At 38.4% G+C, this 23,699-nt stretch overlaps 1 protein-coding gene across 4 annotated transcripts in view; it reads right to left on the bottom strand.

Annotated features, from left to right (window-relative positions):
- Positions 1–1,546: 1,546 nt before the first annotated feature.
- The window catches only part of LOC149835424 (phosphoglycerate mutase-like protein 1), a 62,187-nt gene continuing 40,034 nt past the window's right edge, over positions 1,547–23,699 (bottom strand). For 2 of the 4 annotated variants that reach the window (XM_090008503.1, XM_090008505.1), the window contains exons 7-9: positions 4,163–4,282; positions 2,250–2,294; positions 1,781–2,128 (exon numbers count right to left, since the gene is read on the bottom strand). In XM_090008503.1, coding sequence (XP_089864629.1) covers positions 2,008–2,128; positions 2,250–2,294; positions 4,163–4,282 — 286 coding nt within the window. In that variant the 3' untranslated portion in view covers positions 1,781–2,007. The other 2 variants (XM_090008504.1, XM_090008506.1) reach the window with 2 other exon arrangements.

Below are 23,699 nucleotides of genomic sequence, written 5' to 3'. Positions count from 1 at the left end.
CCTACCCTCTGACACATGATAGGGCTCTCATGAGGCCATAAGTAATCATGCACAAGCAGAAAGCATGCAAGGCTCTTGACTCTTTATTTTTAGGTTGAAATTGGGGTAAGAAGTGGATCTAGGGATGTCGGGTTCTGTAAGCTAAATCTGGATTAGATTAATAATTGGATCCGAGTTTGGTATTAAGTTTTACATTCAAACTTGAATCCGAATCCAACTAATAACCCAAAAAGTTTTAAGCTAGTTGGATCTGGGTTTGGTTTTATCTTTTTTCATCCAAATCCGAATCTGAATCCCATTAGGTCAAACCCAATTAAGTCAGACTCAGTAATGCCTATATCTGACTCGAGTCCAACCTGTTACATCCATCCCTAGATGGATCTAAAAATAACATTACTCCCTTCTACTTTTATTTTAATTGGGTTAAAATTGGTTTTCCTGCACGTAGATTAACTCAGTCAAATTATAAAGTTAATATGGCTGGACTAGCGTAAGTCCATTGTCTTATCCTTTAGTTAGTAGTACCAAGTCCATTGTTTTATCACTTTGATGGCGCCTGCATTGGTGCCATAAGGATCAGATCCAAACTTAATTTCGGAGGGTTTTCTTATTATTGATCCTATTAAGAAACAATGAGAAAGTAATCAGTGCGACTAAGAGTAGCAATTAAGTGATTATCATGAAAGATAAGCTTTAATTAATTACCTATTGCGATATATAGATCTTAACTGAAAGGAGAAGAATCCAACTTATGTTGAATACTTTTTAACTTCAATTTTTTTCCTTAAAGATGGTGCAAGCTCTATCTCATGTTGCAGGATGAAGATGTGTGCTACGTTCCCAATAGCAATTATGAAATCAATCGGAAAGGTTTCTTTTGATTGTTTATATTTTTCTCTCATAAAATTTAGAAACTAATTTACTTTCTCTGTTTTCTCTAATTTATTAATTCAAAGCATCATCTCAAATTAAACTTCATTATCGAGTTGAAATTTCTACCTCACTGTGTGTTAACTTCATCCCTTGTTTGTTTTACGCCCTTCCAAAAATCTGTTAAAACATATACGAAGCAAATATGATTTTACATTTTTTTGGATATTAAAATGTTATATATTTATTAAAAAAAAAAGAAAGTTCTTATTCTTTTCTGTTAAGAAAATGCAAGGTTCATCAACTTATTGTGGTAAAATAACATGGCATAACCCAAGCCCCAATGGGTTGTTGACGACCTGTCTAGACATTTAAAACTTCATAACCCAATGTATTATCAGGTTAGCCTCAACCCATCCCAACCCAAGCTTTACCCCCAAATCAACTCATTGCACATTCCATATACTGGCGCAAAAAGGTTTTAACATGTCTGATTTAAAACTGTGAGATGAAAATTTGTGGAGCCCAAGACAATTCTCCGAGAAGTAGGCCTGTGATCTCATTCTTGGGTCTAAACATGGGCTACAATTGGTTTAGGTAAGCAAATTGAATGTAGTGGTCATCTTGCAGCTGAATCGAACCTTGTTGAGAAAGTAGGAAACCATTTGCCTGTTCCTTTTCCACCCAGGTAACATCTATCTTCATAATCAAGATATCATTGAATAAAGATACAGCCCTGACCAATTTTAACCGTTCACCAGTAAGAATTTACCCTACGGAATGGAATTGTTAAAACACAAACAGAAAACATCAGCACAAACATCTTCCCTATTAACACGGCTACATTTGCATATCTTCAATCAGTTTGATCTGGAGATAATTTGACCAAACCCAAGTCCCTGCATCAAAATGCCGTGGTAACAAGTGATAATCATACTAAATGCACTATAATTCCAGACAGAGCCAGAAACTGAAAAAAGGAAATTCAGGGTCACAAATTTGGCAGCATAGTCAAAGTCGATGAGCCATGGCACTACAAACTGGCCAACTCTATAATGAATGATACAAAATGATACCGAAAAACCATGTGATTTTCTTAGAAGACTAGAAAGGCAACAATCCTCCATCACAAGGATCCTACATGGAGTTGATCCCATCCTTGTCGGTCTTGTTCATATGAGCAAAATCACTTGGAACATCTGGACCACGAGGCACCTTTCCTGGAAAATCTGTGCTTTGGTTATGTGATGAGGCAGCACTGAACATCAGAGATTCCTTTTTGTTACAGAAGAGGGAGGGAAACTTGTAGGCAGCAAAAAATATAACTTTGACATGTTCACACAAGCAAGTCTCAGTTACAAGCAACGATGTATTCTTACCATTTGTCGACAACAATCAATGATCGAAGTTCACAATTTGCAAACCTGCAAGGAATAAATGGGAAAAAGTGACAAACTAGCTGCAACATTATCAAGATGGCTAAACATGAAAATATTCTTTGAGCAACAGTGATAGGATGACAGCAAAAATAATCCAAAGACTGAGCTAAAGTCATCCTGCCATGTATACAAAGATAAAGGGATAAAAGAAACGAATTTTGTTTTCGCATAGAAAATAAAAGAATTTGAAAAGGGAACTGTTACACTTTTGCAGTTGGTGGCTAATTACAGCAGGGCTATGTTTGGGAATTGGGAGCCTTGCACTGGGATGGAAACACTGTTTCTGTGTCGTCATGCCAAAATACAGTGTTGCCAGAATGTGGCATTGGAGTTACCAAAAATATCTTTTGAATGGTGTTGAAATGTGGTGTTGGTGTTGGCAACACAATTGACTGCTCCAAAACAACTGAGGGTGTTGAACACAACAAAGGACACTGCTCTCAAACAGTAGAGGGTGTTAAGGAATCCACAACATACCACCCTCCAAACAGAGCCAAGATATCATTGTAAATGCCAGGGCTCACACAAGCACCAAAACAGGAAGAGCTACATGCATGTCAGGGGAGCATTCCTCTTCAACAAAAATCAAGGGCCAGGATTTGACCAAATTAGAGAAGAATGCAAACAGGGTAGGATGATAACAACATTGCAACTCCTCTTTTCAAGGTGCTCCACAAACAATGCTGTCTGTAAATTTTACCTGGCAAACAATAAGTTGTATAGTTGCTCATGATGGCAGATGTCAGCTCTGTGATAGAAACTGAAGCCAAGACAGATTGGATAAGATCCTTAGTGCCTGCTTGATTACCCTAACAAAAGATTTTTTACGACGGATTTCAGGTAAGACCCACCCAAAGTCTATGGCTCCTCTTTTCTTCTCAAAGCTGAGATCCATAGAGGGGGAAGAAACCCACCATAAAACTGGGAAGAAACCCACCATAAAACTGGGAAGAAAAGGTCAACTAAACCATTTGATGTTCTTTCCCTCAAATACCTTTTTCTTTAAGTATCCTAAAATGTGCTCTAAATATGCTAAACCAAGATTAAAATTTATGATTTTCAGTTGGGTAAACTAGTAAAAAAAGAATTAAAAGAAAAAAGCATAAAAGAGAAGAAAAAACAAAGAAAGATGGCTTTGCATAAGATTTCAGAACAGATCATTAACCTTTCACATGATCGATTGATCTTATATTGTGAAAGCAGCCTCAGAATTTTGATAGGTGTACATATTTTTCCATTCATGGGAAGTCAAGGAATAGACAGTAAGGGACAAACTGACCGGATGGAAGGACGGGCCGACATTATGGCTTGTCCTCGGAGCTCTTCCCGATCATTACAGGCACTTTAGTATCGTAAGATTAATAAGGCTAGGAAGAAATTATTTCAATTGAATGGGGTGTGACACTTTGCTGGTTAAAAGGTAACACATGTTATATTACTAACAAAGACTAGACTACTAACAAAAAGTCTACTTCTCCATGGAACAAGCATCGGAAAAGCAAAGAGGTTGCTTAAAAGGAATAAAGGAATTAGGAAATGTATGATTGAAAAAAATCACAACACTATGATAAATAATATCGATGATGCCCGTTAATCAGAAACAGCAGATTTCTTCAGGAAAATTGTTTATGATGAATTGAAGATGGTATACATAGAGAGTTAAAACTGTTTGAAGTAAACAAGCAGAAAACTGATTGACAGAAACCTTAAAGAAACAAACGAAGCATTAAAATAACCTAGTTTAAAAGCACTCCATAATAGAAACTCAGTTTAAAAGCGTCATCATGATCACCAGAAAAATTAGTGCAAAGTTGTGCAAAATAGAGAAATAAAGTTACTGCAGAAAAACTTACGGACTACTTATTTCTTCCTTAACAATGGGACAGCAGTCATTCCCAAACATTCTCAAGGTGTGTACCAGAAAGCCACTGTGAGTGACAACAACTATCTCCTTTTCCTTCCTTGTCCACAACCTCCATAAAAAAAAAATCATCATTGACTTGCATAGCTAGAAATTTTCAGAAAATTTAATGTGCATTAAATTCCACCAAAATCAGCAGAAAAAAACAAAGGATCAACCCTTTTGGTTATAAAAGTCAGAAAGATGTTCCTATCTTATTTTCCACCAAGTTGTTTGAAACCATTGGCAACAAAAATTATTGAAACATGCATTAACATCAAGGAATCATGCAGAAGTATACAAATTGATTGGAAATCTCCCCAAATGATGTACTAGCATGCACAGGATATTGCAACTAACAATTACAGTGTTCATCCATTTGGGCCCTTAGTAAACCGTCTTCTTTAAGTTGGGACAACTGTTGGGTTAAAGATGTCAATCACCCCAACCTGTCAATGATCTTCCTGAGCTTTAACCTTCTCACAGCCTTTATGAAAATGAAAGCCAACTGATTTTAAGTCCCTACATATACAATATCAAGGAACTCATCTTTTAACTTTTCACATATATAACAACCTATGACTGTACGTTAGTCTTCTCATGGCAAACTATACCACAAGCTATTTCAATAGCAGCACTATTATAACAATATAATGTGATGCTTCATATGCGTATCTTATTTTTCTAAGGAACTTTTAATCAACATCTTCTACAAATATCATGCAGCAAAGGCCTACTCCCAAACTAGAAACTTGATTGAGATGCAACATTTGTTTCTTCTTCAATAAACTGGAATACCTCCAACACAAGCTTCAATCATACAACCACATGGCCTCCAAGCCCAAATGAGCTAAGCAAGGCTTTTGGTAGGTTACATGTGTAATTTACAAGCTAGAAGGCCACATACACCATTTAGGGTGATAATGGCAATTGGTCAGTAACATTGTGTCTAAGTGCTGCCTAGCACTTTTCACTAGATAAGGTGAGAAACCACTAGGGTTTAACCTAACCAGTCTAACAATCCGATAGGGGCGCCTGATTACCTAGGATCTTATATACAATATTCACTTTTGGGCTATGTCACATGGGTGCGGGTGCGGGTGCGACACGGGGACTCGGCTATATATATAGATATTTTTTAATATATATATATATATATAATAATAATAATAATAATAATATATTCAGTGTGTGCATATATGTGGATATTGTCCTCTAAATTTTGGCACCAGCATGAGTGTTTTTACAAACTTTGCAAATTGTACTTTTGCCCTTGCAGAAAGGGGGGTCTGGGGGCTACCCCCGGCGCGGGTCCCGCTGGGGGCAGCGCCCCCCGAATTATTTTTTTTTGGGGCTTATGTTTGAGACTCATGTGTATATATATATATATATATATATATATATATATATATTTAAAAATATATAAAAAAAGATTATTTTTTTTGTTTTTTGCCCTAAAAATGGACATTTTGGACTCAGTCAATGTTGACCGAGTCCAAAACAAAGATGGACTCAGCCTCGACTCGTTGACCGAGTCCGACTCAATGTTGACCGAGTCCGACTCGGCGTTGACCGAGTCCGGGTCGTGTCCGTGTCCGCACCCGTGTCGGGGCGTGTCGACTCGGTGCGACACCTCCCTAGCCGAGTCCATGTGACATAGCTTTTGGGTAAGGTCTATTACTTATGGGCAAGGCCTACTAAAAATTATGAGGTTTTGTGATTTTGTTTACCATAGCCTCTTCCTATTTTTGGATTATTTAGCTATATTTATAAAAATAGGAATGAGATCACGATCCACAAAAAGTGCCTTGTATGATTTAAAGAATGATGAAACAAAATGGCATAGAGGATGGCAGTGCATAGTCCTGTTTTTATTTAACAAAATTGCAAAGGGTAAGTGAAGCTTGTTGAAGTTAGTAACATAGTTTAAAACCAGGCTGGTTGATCTGGGACTTGCCCAAGTAACTCAGTCACCCCCTCTGCTGGGTTATGTGAATGTATCTTCGACAAGATACTATGATCAAGACCTTAATATTCTTGATGATAAAACACGTGCACTCATGCACAATAAGAACTCTTAGAACACTTGTGCACGAAAGCGCAACCCACTAAATCTCACAAATGCTCAAAGGCATAAATGAATAGGAAAAGTTTATTAATCACTTGAGCTTTGATCCAAAGCCATAGAAATACAAGAGGGGGAATACCCCTTTTTATAGAGGAGGTGGAAGCCTTGGAGGGGCTCCACTTCAAGTCATTGGAGCCCCTCCAACGGTCACAAATGTGACCGTTGGAAGGGGCCCAACGACTAGATGGTGTGCCCCTTCAAGGTGTACACTACCTTTTACAAAAAAAAGAGGAAAAGAAAAAAGGAAAAGAAAAATAATTACAACATATTCGAAAATTGAATATCTACAAAAAGACTAAACTACCCCTACAACTATTACAAGAAATAAATATATATTATATATATATGTAGGTAGGTACATGTACATATATATGAAATATATATGTGCATGTATCTTCCTATATATAAAAAGTATATATATATATAATTACATTGATTAGATATTACAATTTAACACCCCCCTCAAACTTAGGGCATGATGACCGAAAGTTTGCCCAGAAAGAAGTTGAACCGTAGAGAACACAGTGCTTTGGTGAAGAAATCTGCCAACTGATATTCTGAAGTGACATACGAAAGTTATATGACTCCTTTCAAAAAGCTTCCGACAATCCATTTCAATGTGTTTAGTCCGCTCATGAAACATATGATTTTTGACAATATATATTGCACTCTTATTATCACAGCATAGCTTGGTGGGCCCTTCTATTGTGATCCCCGTGTCTTCTAACAACTGATGAATCCATACAATTTTCATAGTAGTAGTTGTCATGACACGATATTCAGCTTCGGTTGAGGATAGAGACACTTTTGCTGCTTCTTGCATCTCCATGAGATCAGCGAGTCTCCTAAAAACACGCAAAAACCAGTGATGGAGTGACGGTTATTTGGGTCACCTCCTCAGTTAGAGTCAGTATAAGCCATGTCACACGGACTCGATTAGGGGGTCGATGCACCCGCGTCGACACGCCCTGACACGGGTGCGGCTTCGGACACGGTCAACCAAGTGTCGAACTCGGTCAACGCACCAGGGTTGAGTCTATCCACATTTTGGACTCGGTCAACTTTGATCGAGCCTATTTTGGTCCATTTTTTAGGGCAAAAAACTAAAAAAAACAAATTTTTTATATATTTTTTTAAATATATATATAGCCAAACTGTGCAATTGCACAATCACAGACTGTACAACTGCACAGTCACAGACTGTACAACTGCACAGTCACAGACTGTGCAACTGCATTGCACAATCACAAACTGTGCAACTGCAGACTGGGCTATAGCTGACTTATTATTGTTATATATATATATATATATATTAAATATATATACATATATAGTTGAGTCTCCGTGTCAAAAATTTTTGAAATTGCTCTACACCCGTGTCGCACCCGCACCCATGTGACAGAGTATAAGCAATTAACTTTAATTTAGAAGGACATGACAAGAATACTCCCTTATTTAGTGTGCCCTTTATGTATCTTACGACCTGCAAGATGGCACTCATGTGGACTGATGTCGGTGCATGTTGAAACTGACTTGCAGTATGAACTGCATGAGAGATATCTGGTCTAGTAATACTCAGATACATTAATGATCCCACAAGCTGTCTATAGGGGGTGGGATCGGAGAGAGGAATACCATCATCAATCTTTATTTTGGCTCCTACTATAGCAAGAGTTTCATAAACCTTATCATCCGTAATACCTAACCTGTCAATAATCTCAGAGGCAAGCTTAGTTTGAAATAAAAAATACCCTCTTTGAGAGTATGCTACTTCAATACCCAAAAAATAAGTTAGAAATCCCAAATCAAACATTTCAAATCTATCCTTCAAAATTATTTTTAAGCTTTTAACCCCCTTAGAATCACTTCCGGTTATAAGCATGTCATCCACATATAAAAGCAGAATGGCAATCCCTGCATTGGTTTTTCTAACAAATAAGGCAGTGTCAGTGAAACAGGATAAAAAACTATTTTCTAACATTACGGAGTTAAACCTATCATACCAAGCCTTAGGAGCTTGTTTTAAACCATAAAGTGCTTTGCAAAGGCGAAACACTTTCCCGTTGGGAGTCTCCATTTCTGGTGGAGCATCCATATATACCTCTTCATTTAGATCACCATTTAGGAAGAGGTTTTTAACATTCATTTGATAGATGTTTCATTTGTTGATTGAGGCAACGATGATGAGACATCGGACAGTGACCATTCAAGCCACAAGAGCAAAAGTTTCTTCATAGTCAATCTCGTATTCTTGACTATATCCCTTTGCTACTAATTGAGCCTTATATCTCTCAAGAGATCAATCGCTCTTAGTTTTTACCTTAAATAACCATTTACATCCTATTGCTTTCTTACCCTTAGGGAGATCTTGGAATTCCCAAGTCTTTGCCCTATTGAGAGCTGAAAGCTCACATTCCAATTATTTCAACCATTCATCATTCTTTTTGGCTTTTTCGCTCTGTCATCTCCCTTGACGGACTACAAGAAGCGAATGAGTACGTCAGGGGTAAATTAACTAACGACTCATTCTATATGCTCTGCTCGTTTGACCAAATGAACATTTTACCTGTGAAGGCGATCCCATTTTTATGTGTTTACAACATTGTGCATTTGGCACTGTTCGAGGTCGCACGACTGTCTCATCCGATCATCGCAGTACTAGCATATAGTACACGACTACAAGTACTCTAGGATAAAAGGATATAGTTCCTCAATAGAAGCCTCAACAAAAGTGTTTCACAAAGATGTAATGTTTCTCAAACTTTACTTTTGACATTATTTATCTTTTGAAACAACCAACAACTTAGGACAACATTTGGCATGTAATTTTTTAGAATCTCATCCGCTATCGTGGTATCTACATACCCCGCATGACTCGATACTGGCCTCGATGAACGGGATACGGATTTCTCAACAGAACCCCCACTAAGAAGTTCGCTCAAACCCCAATTCGGGGTTACCCAAGATATGTCGAATAGACGAACAAAACCAGCCAATCACATCCTTCCAAATACTTCGATTTGGGCAGTTTTTTATGCTTTTGCGCAGCTCCTTAAATTCTCAAGTCTACCTTGCAGGACTGCTCACTCAAAAAGTCAGAATCCCTGCTAGGGATCCCTCTCCTTAGACGGGGATGTATTGTTAAGCTCCCGACTCAACTCTTGTCGTAAGAAGGAGAGTGGTAAATGCCGCTCGATGCCTTTATAGCACATGCAATGAGCGAAAACCTGAGCATCATCTACAATGGCAAGGCAGTAACGAAACATTTGTAAAAGCAAGAGCTTGAGCGCAATGTGCGACGACAAAGTAAAGACATGACAAAAAGTAAAGGACAAGGACCGCGAAACCGCATCCTTGAATTAACTGTGTACTCGTATAAATATATATATGCATATATATTTATTTAATTATACTTTTTAGTTAATTGAACTCAATTCAATTATCCAAGTCCTCTGTGCAATCCTTCCCTACCTTGGGGAGTTGCGAGATTGCTGGCGTCTGCGGGTATAAGCGATTAATGGGTCAGGTCGTGGGGCGCGAGTGGGATCCGTCGTACGAGCTGCAAAAGCAAGACGTCAACACGATATCTCAATCAGAAAGGTAGAGACGACAGGGGCATTGTCGTTGTCCTGACGTGAAAGAAGAAGAGGCAGGAGCATCGTGCCTTTGCGAACCTGCTCAACGCGAAAGAAGCAGGGTCAGAGGCCGCAAGCCCCTACTGTCAGCAAACAACGGGGAGGCAGGGGGCTACACCCCTGCCTGAAGAAGACAACGAGGGAGGCTTCGCCCTGCCTGCTGAAAGAGCAAAGAGGCAGGAGCGAGGCCCTTGCCCGCAAGCCACAAAGGGGGAGGCAGGGGGCTTCGCCCCTACCTACAGAATATGCAAAGAGGCAGGGGCTTGGCCCCTCCCTGACGAACACGCAAACAGGCAGGGGCCGAAGACCCTGCCTGACGCAAGAAAAGATGGAGCAGGGAGGGGGCTCGACCCCTCCCCTGAACAACGAGGGTGCCGGGAGGGGGCTCGACCCCTCCCCTGACCAAAAGAGGGAGGAAGCGGGTCTTGGCCCCTTCCCAGCGAAACACGGAAGCAGGGAGGGGGTCGACCCCTTCCCTGAGCAACAAACAAGCAGGGAGGGGCTCGACCCCTCCCCTAACATTAGAGGGACCGAGGAGGGGGCTCGACCCCTCCTGCGTACTACGAAGACAGGGAGGGTCGAACCCTCCCCTACGTAGCTCGAAGGCAGGGAGGGCTCGAGCCCTTCCCTGCAACAAACAGAGGCAAGGAGGGTCGAACCCTCCCCTGCGCAACAAAATGGAGACAAGGAGGGCTGAACCCTCCCCTGCGCAAAAAAAAGGAGACAAGGAGGGCTCGACCCTCCCTGTGAACAAAGAAGAGACAGGGAGGGGTCTCGACCCTCCCTGGTGAAATAAAAAGGGCAGGCAGGGGGGCCAAAACTCCTTGCCAAAACCCTTCTCACAGGCGGCAGGGGTTTTACCCCTGTCGACCTGTCAGCAAAGTGACAGGGGCTAAAGCCCCTGCCGGACGTCCATTCTCTGTCATAAAAGACCGACAGACAGGGGCTTTTGCCCCTGTCGGTCGATGGAAGGAAGAAGAAAAGAAAAGGGGAAGAGGAGGCGGCAGAGGGGTGCACACCTGGGCTTCCGGACGGGAGGTCGCCGATGGTGGTGGGTCGTCGGGGGGTCTCCTGCGCCGATCCCGATAACAAGAGAACCGAGAGAGGTGCAGGGAGGAGACAGGAAAGAGGCGGTGATGGTGGATCTCCGGCGAGCAGAAACGAGAGAGGGTCAGGGGGAGAGAGAGTGCAGAGAGAGAGGACGGAAGAACAGAGGGGAAGGAGGTTTCGAGAAACCTCCCCCTTTGTCGTTGTGTGCTTTTATAAGCACGCAGCCAACTAAGCATCCGAGTCAGATCCGGGTCCGATAATTTTTTTTTTATTCGTAGGTTTTACATCCTACCCTCCTTAAAATAATTTCGTTCGTAAAATTTTTATTGTATTAATTGTTCAAAATACAAGTCAAGGTATTTTTTCCTCATATCCGACTCAGGCTCCCATGTACATTCATTTATTCCATGGTATTGCCAACATACTTTTACAAAAGAAATCGTGTTTGATCTGAGCACTTGGTCTCGACGATCAATGATTTCCACAGGTCTTTCCTCGAACGTCAAGTCTTTTTTGATGTCCACATCATCGTAATGAATGATGTGTGATGGGTCATGAACGTATCTTCTCAACATAGATACGTGAAAGACGTTGTGGATCTGAACGTACTGAGGAGGCAACGCAACACGGTAAGTCGCCTCATCGATCCGATCCAGGATCTCAAATGGTCCGACGAATCGGTGACTCAGCTTTCCCTTTTTCCCGAACCGGAAAACGCTCTTTGTAGGAGATACCTTAACAAAAACCATATCTCCCATTGAGAAAACGAGCTCTCGACGTAGACGATCGGCATAACACTTCTGCCGACTTTGCACGGAACGCAGACATTCCCTGATCATCTGCACTTGCTGAGTATAGTGTTGTAGCACTATTGGTGAATCTTGCATCCGTTCAGCAACCTCGTCCTAGTAAACAGGTGATCGACAAGGCTTCCCGTACAAGGCTTCGTACGGGACCATTCCGATGCTCCCAACTGTCTGAATACACCAGGATGTCGTCGATGAACACGATCACGAAGGTGTCCAAGAAGGGTTTGAACACCCTGATCATGAGGTTCATGAAGACTGCAGGAGTGTTAGTGAGTCCGAAAGGCATGACCGTAAATTTGCAATGCCTGTATCTGATCCGAAAGGCCGTCTTGGAGATATCATCTCCCTTAATTCTGAGTTGATGGTACCTAGATATATGGTCGATGTTTGAAAAGATCTTGGCCCTTTGCAACTGGTCGAACAGATCCTCGAGGCGTGGCAACGGGTACTTATTCTTTATTGTTGTCTGGTTGAGCATCCGATAGTCGATGCACAACCGCAATGATCCGTTCTTTTTCACGAACAAGGCAGGAGTTCCCTAGTGCGAGACGCTGGGGCGAATGAATCCCTGATCCATCAACTCATGCAACTGCTTCTTTAGCTCTTCGAGTTCTGCTGGCACCATCCGATACGGAACCTTTGAAATTGGCACAGTACCCGACAACAACTTAATGCTGAACTGCACCTCACGCAGCGGAGGAAGTCCTGGCAGCTCCTCTGGAAAGACGTCTAAAAAAATCCTGAACCACCTCCAAGTCCCCGATCGGAACTCGCATCGGTTCGGACGGGATGACACTGACCAAGAAGGCAGTAAATCCCTTCCCCAAGTAGTTCTGTGTCTTTAGCGACGAAATCAACTTGCTCGCCCGAACGGGTTTCATGATCTTGAATTCTACCCTAGGCATTGTTGGTGGAGATAAGACAATTCTGCTATCTTAGCAGAAGATCTTGGCATGATACTTGTGCAGCCAATCCATGCTTAGGATGACGTCAAATTCCGTCATATCTAGCAGGATAGCACAAGCTGGTAAATGACGATCTGCCAAGACTACGTCCAACTCTGGTACATAGGCTGCACAAATTGTGTTTTTCCCAATTGGGTTATACACTTCAAGGGTATTATGCAAGGGTTTTACAGGTATGTGCAAAAATTCAGCAAAATTTACCGAAATAAAAAGTGTGTGGCACCATAATAAAAAAGCACAAAGGTCGCTTGGTTAGCGACAAAAAGGGTATCTTGCATTAGGTCGCCCTTGGTCAACTGCTCGACCATGGCGATGTAGACACGTCCCGGTACCTTCTTCTGACCGCTCGATTGCGATTGCAATGACTGATGTTGCTGCTACGATGGTCGAGGGAGCAGAGGTGCTCCGCAGTTCTGCCTAAGGTCATCAACCGCCTTTTTGCAACATTCGCGAAGGTAGTGACCCATCTTGCCATAATACAGGCATCTGCTTGTCTCGAGCAGGCACGCCTGCCCAATGTGAGATCGTCGGCATCTAGGGCATACATTGCAAGCCTGCTGCCTGGCTGGAGGGTTGCCCTGAAGCCGCTGACGCTTCGAAGGAAGAAACTATTTCTTTCCTCCTTCGATCTTTATGGGAAAGAACGACTGTTTGCCTGGGCCGCCGGATGGTGTCTTCGGCTCACCACCCGCAGCGGGTGTCTTCCTGCTCTGTGTAGTCTTATAGTGCTCTCAGGCTTCACTCAGGAGGGTGGCGGTTGTTAAAATGTAAAATTGTACATATATGTATATATAATAATATTATATTATTATATATATAAATACATTTTTCATTTCTTTCTTTTCTGTAATTTTTTTCCTTTATTTTTATTTTTTGTCTTTATGTCATCTAGTTCAGTTTGAACTAGAATGACTGTTGCTAGTCAAGTCCTGTCCAGACTTGACTAGCAATAGAGTTGTTGGACTGACACAGTCTAACAACTCTTAATAGAACTGTTGGACTGACACAGTCCAACAACTCTTAATAGAAGCTCTAAATAGAGTTGTTGGACTGTGCCCAACAACTCTATTGAGTCCTCTTTCAGCTGTGTATATAAAGGGGTGCAGCCCCTCTTGTATTTTACTCCAATGCTTCTTAAGCAATTGGTTTTTCATATCAATAAAGAATACATTTTTATTTTTATTTTGTTTTCAGTTATACCCTTTTTAAGGGTTATGCTTTAGTGTCATTCTTGACACTTGCCCTTGTTAATCTAAGCTCGTGTTTCGAAGATCCCCATTTCATTTCATGGCATCAAAGCCGCGGAAGTACTAAATCTTGAGGAAAAGCTGCCTCGGTTTCCATGCCAGTTTGCAAAAGTGTTCGCCACTTGAAGAGAAGTGTTTTATCACTTCATTGGAGAAGATTTCACATCTTGTTGTATTGTTTTTTTTTTCTTTCTTTTTCATTTTCTTTCTTGTTTCTCTTCTATCCCTATTCTTTCTCTTCTTGTAATCGATGGATGACAATGATAAAGTTGTTAAAATATGTTGATCCTTAAATGTACATATATATATTTATATATATATATAAAGATACGTATACATATATATATATATGTATACATATCTCTATTTATATATATATATAAATATATATATTTTATCTTCCTAAAATACCCTCAAGGGTATTCTTGTAAATTAGCATTTTACGCATATTCCAATTGGAATATGCATTGTAATTTTTGTTTTATTTTTATTTTTTGTTTTTTATATTTTTGGATTTCGTACCACATTGGGGGCCTCCCAAAAGTGACGTTGGGAGCCCCCAACGGTCACAAATGTGACCGTTGGGGGCTCTCCAACGTCCCCTTTGGGAGCCCCCAAGGTGGTCCCTTTTCATGCTTATAAATAGGGGATTTCCCCTTTGTATTTGGTATTCTTGAGGGAGCTTATGCTCCATTGTAATGGGGTTTTTACCCCTTGTCCATTGTTTCTTCAATAATATGCAACTTATGACTTTATGTCATATTTTTCCCTTTTTATGGGTTTTATGGGTTAGCACATTATGTGCTTGTGTTGTTTCCCTTTAATGGGTATATTTGCACTTCACGTGCATAAGTAAGGGTTCATTATTGAACCCAATGTATTTCAACTCACTTTCTAACATGGTATCAGAGCAAGGTTGAGATCGAGTTGCTCTTTGGTGCATCGGGAAGCGTGGTATTCAAGAATTTGTTAAAGAAAAATGGTGAAGTATTCGTTTCTCTCTATTGTCTTTCTTATAGTTATTCGGTATGCATTCTATTTCTTTGAGTATTGTATGAAGAATGTAATATGTTCTTTTCTTTATGTGTTTTTTGTCATTATGTCTTTTTTGAGTTACTTGCTACTTCATTGAATCGTTTTCGTATGTTTTTCTTTGAAAAACTTTAAATGATATCTTGTTTGGCGAAAAATTAGATATATGATTGCTCAAAACTTGCTTTAATGGGTCGGTAAAAATTTATGACCGTTGGAACTTTGAATTTACATTTTTAACCTAACCTTGTTTATGAAAATACCTTTATATGAATGTTTAGTCTTTAAAGAAAGATATGTTAAGATTAAAATGCTTGTGAAATGTAGTTTTTGAAAAATGTTTGGCATATATGAAAAATTCCATATTATGTGTCCGTTTTATATGAGCAACATTTAATTAAGAAAGTTTTTTTTAATACCGGTTGAATTAAGTTTTAAAATGATCTTATGGAATATGGTAATTTTCTTTCCATCTTTACACTCTTAAGGATGTTTTCAACATTTAGAGAGTTCTCTCTCTTTAACAAGAAACATTTATATTTTTATGTTGTGATTGTCTCTTGTGGGTTTTGGTGTTTGCCCTTTTGTTTGTTCATTAGTGAATGTTGTAAGTGCTTAATGCACTTTTTTGCTTTTCCGCATATTTCATTACAAAAGTTATGGTCTTCACTAATGTTTATTGTGTACTTATTTCATTAGGAGTAGGTAATAATCTATTAAGTCATGTTTTTTTTTTTGATAAAACTTAAGAGTGTTAAATTTTTCCTCAATAAATGTTTACTTTTTATTTAAGCCATAGTACAATCTTATTTATCATAAGGTTTTGTTAATGAATCTATTTTATTGGGATTTCTTCCACTTTAATGGAGTTTTCTCCTTCTTTGGGAGTTGTATATGTTTTTTTGTTCAAACTCTCCTTAAGGAGCCTTTCGATCCTTATAATCTTCTTGTGAGTATATACTCTTTTATGAAGATTTCATGATTGTTTATCATTTTTAAGTTGCAATAGTAGATTTCATAAGTTTTTCGAACTTCACCAACTTCACCGTTTAATTGCACCTTATGTCTTTCATAGTTAAGGCTTGTTTGTTCCAAATTGTTTCATATACATGATGTTGCTTAATATTTCATGTTATGTTGCATAGTAAGCCTTTTTTTTTTTTGGTGTACAAGACTTCTTTTGAAGATTAAGCATAATTCGTGTTTATGCAAAAATTGTTTTGATGGATTATATTGGACCTTTGATTCAATTTGTTAATCGGTCCTCTTTGTAAAAACTTTTATTTGGAAAATGATTCCTTATGTGTTTATTGCCCTTTTGTGGCATTCATGTTTGTCCATCACATGTTATTTAATGCATCATTTATTTGGCCTTAGTATTGTTATATTAGAGATGTTTGTCGAGGTGAGTTATGGGCACCTCGTGTTGTATCATTTTTAGATTGTCCCCCTTCCATATTATAGATAGTTGTTGAGGTGAGTTATGGGCACCTTGGGACTCTAAAATGATTTGTTATTTGATCTCTAATTATGAGTGTGTCACTCATTTTTTCTTGTGCCATTGATATTATGGATGCTTCTATGTAAATGTGATGGACATATGGTATTTGAAACCTTAAATGTTTTAAGGTATATTAAAATCAAGGGTTTTGGGATTATTGCCCAACCTTTTCTTGTTTATGAATCTTATGAGTGCATTTGCACATTTATGATTTTGTGTTCTTGTGTTTTTGCACAAGTATTCTAAGTGTTCTTGGTGTGTGTATGTTCACACATTTGTTCTCAAGAATTTTATTTCATCCATTATAGTATCTTGTTGAAGATATTTTTTACATGCATGTTATTGTTATGAGAATTCATTTTAAAGGGACTATTGTTTTATTCAAGGTTTATTTTCATTACAAGTTTATTGCCTCAAAGGTTTTTTTCCTTTTATGCCCATTATCTAAGTGTCATCATATGTAGACAAGAATTTTATTACACCTTCGTGTGTTTTTAGCCCTTTGTTGGCTTTTGCTCTCTTGGTCTAGTAGCTGAACACACTTGTCTTGAGTGTTTTTATATGTAGACAAGGCACGTTGATTCACACCATGGTGTGTGATTTTTAGCCTATGTTGGCGTTTGTGTCCTTGTTCTAGTCGCTTAAGATGTATGCCCATGGTTGGCTTATTTCACTCATTTCAAGTGCTATCATATGTAGACAAGAGATGTATTATGTTTTAGCCCATGGTTGGCTTATTACTCTTGTTCTAGTAGCTGAACATACTTGGTTTTAAGTGTATTTTTTACGTAGACAAGAGATACTTTTTAGTCCATGTTGGCATGTATTCTCTTGTTCTTGTCGTAGATGCACTTATTTCAAGTATTATTATATGTAGACAAGAGGTTCTTTTACACACCTTTGTGTGTGTCTTTGGCCTTTAATGGCTTTATATTCTTGATCTAGTAGCTTATACACTTGATTTATGGGTTTTGGAGGACTAATGAGGAAGATGTTTGTAATGGATAAACTATTGTTGAAATTTGCAAAATTTCATTCATGACTTGTGTTTTTCAAGCAAATCATATTTTTGATATGCATATCAAGTTGATTTCTTAGCATTTAATCTATATATTAAGTGCTTATGGTTTTTTGCCACCCTTATATGCAAAATGTGTATTAAGTATGTCTTTCATAAATGATTTTAAAACCTTGTGAACTCTTGGGTTTATTTTGCCTAAAGTATGCTTGGAGACTTTGTTTCTCTTGTTTGGCACTTCATTACATGTTTGAAGCATGTTCATTAATGAGTTCTTTGAGTATTAATTCATTTCATGATAAATATATGCATATGCTCTTTATGGCCTTTTTGGGCCCTCATTCAATAAATGTTTATGTATATCATGCCTCTTCGTAGGCTTATTGTGGTGTCCCTTAGTGGACCATTTTGTTATTCCCCATTATGGGGTTATATTTGTCCAACGTTGGACCTTATGAATGCATTATGCATTCTTGCAATTTATTTCTGCATAATTTGCTTCCGCTCATTTTGTTTTAAACATGATATATGATTTTGAAACTTTGGTGTCATTTTTGCATAATTTGCATCTCTTCTAACCTGTGCTAGTTAGAAATGTTTCATTTGAATAAAAGTACAAAGATTTGTTTTACTTGTTTCTTTGTTGTTATTTCACAGGATCTTGGAGATAGGACAAAGAGAAGTACCCTGGATAGTTCGGGAAATTTGAAGACAATAGGAGGAAGGCCTTTTCAAGTTCCATTGCATCCTTGCCGGAGCCTCTTGGAGTCTTGCCCTTTGTTCAATCTTTTCGTTTCCCCGCAAAGATTGAGGGGGGGTGTTAAAATATGTTGATCCTTAAATGTACATATATATATTTATATATATATATAAAGATACGTATACATATATATATATATATGTATACATATCTCTATTTATATATATATATATAAATATATATATATTTTATCTTCCTAAAATACCCTCAAGGGTATTCTTGTAAATTAGCATTTTACGCATATTCTAATTGGAATATGCATTGTAATTTTTGTTTTATTTTTATTTTTTGTTTTTTATATTTTTGGATTTCGTACCACATTGGGGGCCTCCCAAAAGTGACGTTGGGAGCCCCCAACGGTCACAAATGTGACCGTTGGGGGCTCTCCAACGTCCCCTTTGGGAGCCCCCAAGGTGGTCCCTTTTCATGCTTATAAATAGGGGATTTCCCCTTTGTATTTGGTATTCTTGAGGGAGCTTATGCTCCATTGTAATGGGGTTTTTACCCCTTGTCCATTGTTTCTTCAATAATATGCAACTTATGACTTTATGTCATATTTTTCCCTTTTTATGGGTTTTATGGGTTAGCACATTATGTGCTTGTGTTGTTTCCCTTTAATGGGTATATTTGCACTTCACGTGCATAAGTAAAGGTTCATTATTGAACCCAATGTATTTCAACTCACTTTCTAACAAAAGTCACCATCATGCCTATGAAACTAAGCGATACGAACTATGTAACATGGGCTTCAATCATGAAGCACCATATATGGGGAAAAGGCTTATGGGGGATTGTGGATGGTTCCGATTCGAAACCTAAGCTATCTCTTACTAAAAAGGAGGGAGATAAAGAGGTCCCTCTATCGGAAGAAGAGAAAATCAAGGCTATTGCCTCATACGAGAAGAAATGGAAAGAATGGAGAATATCTCATGCGAAGATAATGTCATGGCTTATCAATAGCGTTGACATTAAAAAATGCTCAAGTCTTGCCAAATTTGATCATGCCGATAAGGCATGGGAATACCTTAAGAATATGTATTCCCTTAAAGATATTGCACACGTGTGCAACCTCCAAGAAAAAGTTCGAATGATGACACAAGGAGACAAAACTATTCGTGAATATTACAACGGGTTGTCCGAACTTTGGGAAGAACTTTCCCTTTTAGAACCAAAGTGGCATTGTGCCGAAGACATCGAGCTTCATCAGAAACAACTCGATGCTGAACATTTTTACCAGTTTATCACTGGATTAAGGCCGGAATTTGAAACCACTAAATCGGCCCTACTTCACCGGGGAAAAATTCCTTCTATTGTTGAAACTATTGAAGAGTTAACAATGGAAGAAAATCGTCTCCGGAAAGGTTCTTTAAAAATTGAAGATGATTCCGCTTTAGCCGTGTCTAGACCAGGTAATCATGTTCGATCATATAGGCCTCCTCACTTTAACCGACAAAATGGTGACTATGATAAGAAGAAAGTTATTTGTCATCACTGTCATGAACCGGGACACTACAGGCCACAATGTCCCAAACTTAAGGAGATGAGAGAAAAAAGAGCTGCAATTGCAAAATCGGAGCCTAAAGATCAGGATACACCAGTTTCCCTGGCCCAACTAATGGAGATTCTTCAGCCTCTCATCAAAGGTGCCTCTTTCTCATCTGAAGCTTCAACCGGCGCAGCAACCTCATCTTTTTCTGATTTAGGTAAAATTTCTTGGCTTCTTGACTCTGGTGCATCTTTTCATATGACCCCAAATAATCAAAGTCTATCCAAATGTGTTAAAAATAAAACAAGTGTGTCAAAGGTCTTTACTGCTGATGGGACTTCTCTTGAAATAGAAGGAATAGGAAATTTTGAAAAAAAATTATAAAACAAAAAATTTTTTTATTCCAGAAATTAAACATGTTCCCAAATTAAATTTAAATCTTTTATCTGTATCTCAAATTTCTGATTATGGGTGTAATATTTCTTTTTCTTCTCATGGTTGTTGGGTACAGGATCGCCAGTCAGGCAAGCTGATTGGGGAAGGCCATAGAGAAGGAGGACTCTATTACATGGATTTTTTGGAAATGCCGAAGAAAGCTTTTTGTTATAATATTCAAAAAATAGAGTTGGGACTGTGGCATAAGAGACTTGGTCACCCACATATAGCCAAAATCCAACATTTTCCAAATCTAGGGAAATTTTGTAACTCTGAATCATTTGATTGTATTCTCGGCAAAATGAAAAGATTACCATTTCAGAACAAAACCTTTTTCTCTTCAAGACCACTTGAATTAATACATTCGGATGTTTGGAGTCCTGCACCAGTAATTTCTAAAGGAGGATTTGTTTACTATGTTATTTTTGTCGATGATTTCTCCCGACATACGTGGATGTACTTTCTCAAACATAAGTCTGAAGTATTTTCATACTTTCAAACTTTTCATAATATGGTTAAAAACAAGTTTCAAAATGATATTACTATTTTTCGCACAGATTCAGGAGGAGAGTTTTTATCCACAGATTTTCAAAATTATCTTAAATTGCATGGCATCACACATCAAAGATCTTGTCCTTATACACCTCAACAAAATGGACTGGCAGAACGAAAACATCGTCATATTATAGAAACCACTGGGACTTTATTAATAGCAAATCAAGTCTCGAAAGACTTTTGGGCAGAAGCTGCCTTAACTGCCACCTATCTCATTAATAGGATGCCATCTTCTTCGTTACAAAATATCACTCCCATTGAAAAACTTATGAACATTTCTCCAGACTACTCTAGACTAAGAATATTTGGGTGCAAATGTTTCATATTTACTGACAAAAATGATAAACTTTCCCCTCGTGCGATTCCCTGTGCCTTTTTAGGATATGCTGAAAACCAGAAAGGTTATAGATGTTTTGACTTCAAAAATAATAAACTATATGTGTCTAGAAATGTTTCCTTTCTTGAAAAGGAGAGCTTCTTTGATTTTAGAAAATTAAAAGACGTCACTGAGTACTCCTTTTTGCTAGATCTAACATCAACATCTGATGAATATGACCTTGACTGTAACTTTGATGATGATCAAAGAATTATTGATCTTAATGTTGAAAATGAAGAAGTTCATAGAGATACTAGTATTCAATATTCCAGGCGACAAGAGTCTAATCCTCCATGTGCACTTGAGAAATATTCTAACATTCCAACTAGACAATCATCCCGAATCTCGAGGCTTCTAGGAAAGTTTGTATCATATGAGTCTTTCTCACCCACATATAGGGCAGTTATTGCATTAATTCACTCATATGAAGAACCATCCACATATTTTCAAGCAAAAAATGATATCAAATGGATAGAAGCCATGAAAGCTGAATTAGATGCACTTGTAAAGGCTTCTACATGGAATATCCAAGATCTTCCTCCAGGGAAGAAAACTATAGAATGTCGATGGGTTTATAAAATTAAAACTAAGAGTGATGGTACTCTTGAAAGATATAAAGCCCGTTTAGTAGCCAAATGTTATGCCCAAGAATATGGGATTGATTATGAAGAAACCTTTGCTCTGGTGGCTCATATGACTACTGTCTGAACCTTAATTGCCTTAGCTTCTATCAAAAAATGGTCTATTTTTCAAATGGATGTCAAAAATGCTTTTTTAAATGGAAAGCTAGTTGAAGAAGTATATATGGAACCCCCTCCTGGTCTAAGTATTCCTAAGGGTAAAGTCCTTCGCTTAGAAAAAGCTCTTTATGGACTTAAACAAGCACCAAAAGCTTGGTATGATAGGTTTAGTCGTGTTACGATTGATATTGGTTTTCAATTCTGTTTAACTGACACTGCTTTGTTTATTAAGAATTCTGATGCAGGTATCATTATGCTTCTTCTCTATGTGGATGATATGATCATCACCGGAAGCGATAAACAGGGAGTTGAAACAATCAAAACACTTCTTAAATCTCATTTTGAAATGACTGATTTGGGCTTGTTGAGATATTTTTTAGGCATTGAAGTTGCTTATTCTCCTAGAGGATATTTATTATCTCAGACTAAATTTGCTTTTGATATTGTTTTCGGGTCTGGTATTACTGATGATAAGAAAGTTGACACTCCAGAAGTTGTTAATGTTAAAATGAAGATTGATGATGGAGAACTTCTTGCAGACCCTACTCCTTACAGACAGTTTGTCGGGGCACTTTCCTATCTATCCATTACCAGACCAGATATAGCACATGTTGTTCATACAGCATGTCAATTTCAACATGCTCCTACTTCTGTTCATATGGGAGCAGACATGCGTATTATCAGATACATCAAATCCTCTCTTTCACGAGGACTTTTCTTATCTTCCTCCTCTTCTCTTGATTTAATTGCATATACTGATGCTGATTGGGGAGGTGATCCCAATAACAGACACTCAACCACTGGCTTTTGTGTCTTTTTAGGGGAATCATTAATCTCGTGGAGGTGTAAAAAGCAACAGAAGGTATCTCTCTCATCAACCGAAGCTAAATACAGAGCCATGGCAACCACGACCATGGAAGTAGTTTGGCTCCGACGACTGCTTGCTGACATGGGAGCTGAAGCAATAAAGGCTTCACAAATGTGTTGTGACAACAAAAGTGCGATCTACATTGTCAGTAACAGAACATTCCACGAACGCACCAAACACATCGAAATGGATTGTCACTACGTCAGAGAGGAATATCTACACGGGATAATTGATCTGCCATATGTCACTTCAGAATATCAGTTAGCAGACTTCTTTACAAAGCCTCTCGCTGCTCCCCGATTTCACTTTCTCTTAGACAAACTTTCGCTCATTGTACCGTAAGTTTGAGGGGGAGTGTTAAAATGTAAAACTGTACATATATGTATATATAATAATATTATATTATTATACATATAAATACATTTTTCATTTCTTTCTTTTCTGTAATTTTTTTCCTTCATTTTTATTTTTTGTCTTTATGTCATCTAGTTCAGTTTGAACTAGAATGACTGTTGCTAGTCAAGTCCTGTCCAGACTTGACTAGCAATAGAGTTGTTGGACTGACACAGTCCAACAGCTCTTAATAGAGCTGTTGGACTGACACATTCCAACAGCTCTAAATAGAGCTGTTGGACTGTGCCCAACAGCTCTATTGAGTCCTCTTTCAGCTGTGTATATAAAGGGGTGCAGCCCCTCTTGTATTTTACTCCAATGCTTCTTAAGCCATTGGTTTTTCATATCAATAAAGAATACATTTTTATTTTTATTTTGTTTTCAGTTATACCCTTTTTAAGGGTTATGCTTTAGTGTCATTCTTGACACTTGCCCTTGTTAATCTAAGCTCGTGTTTCGAAGATCCCCATTTCATTTCATGAACAATTGCCG

This window comes from Nuphar pumila, chromosome 6 (assembly GCF_984573655.1).
Source record: "Nuphar pumila chromosome 6, dmNupPumi1.hap1.1, whole genome shotgun sequence".
NCBI lineage: Eukaryota > Viridiplantae > Streptophyta > Magnoliopsida > Nymphaeales > Nymphaeaceae > Nuphar > Nuphar pumila.
This window is presented reverse-complemented; position numbering and strand designations above follow the sequence as displayed.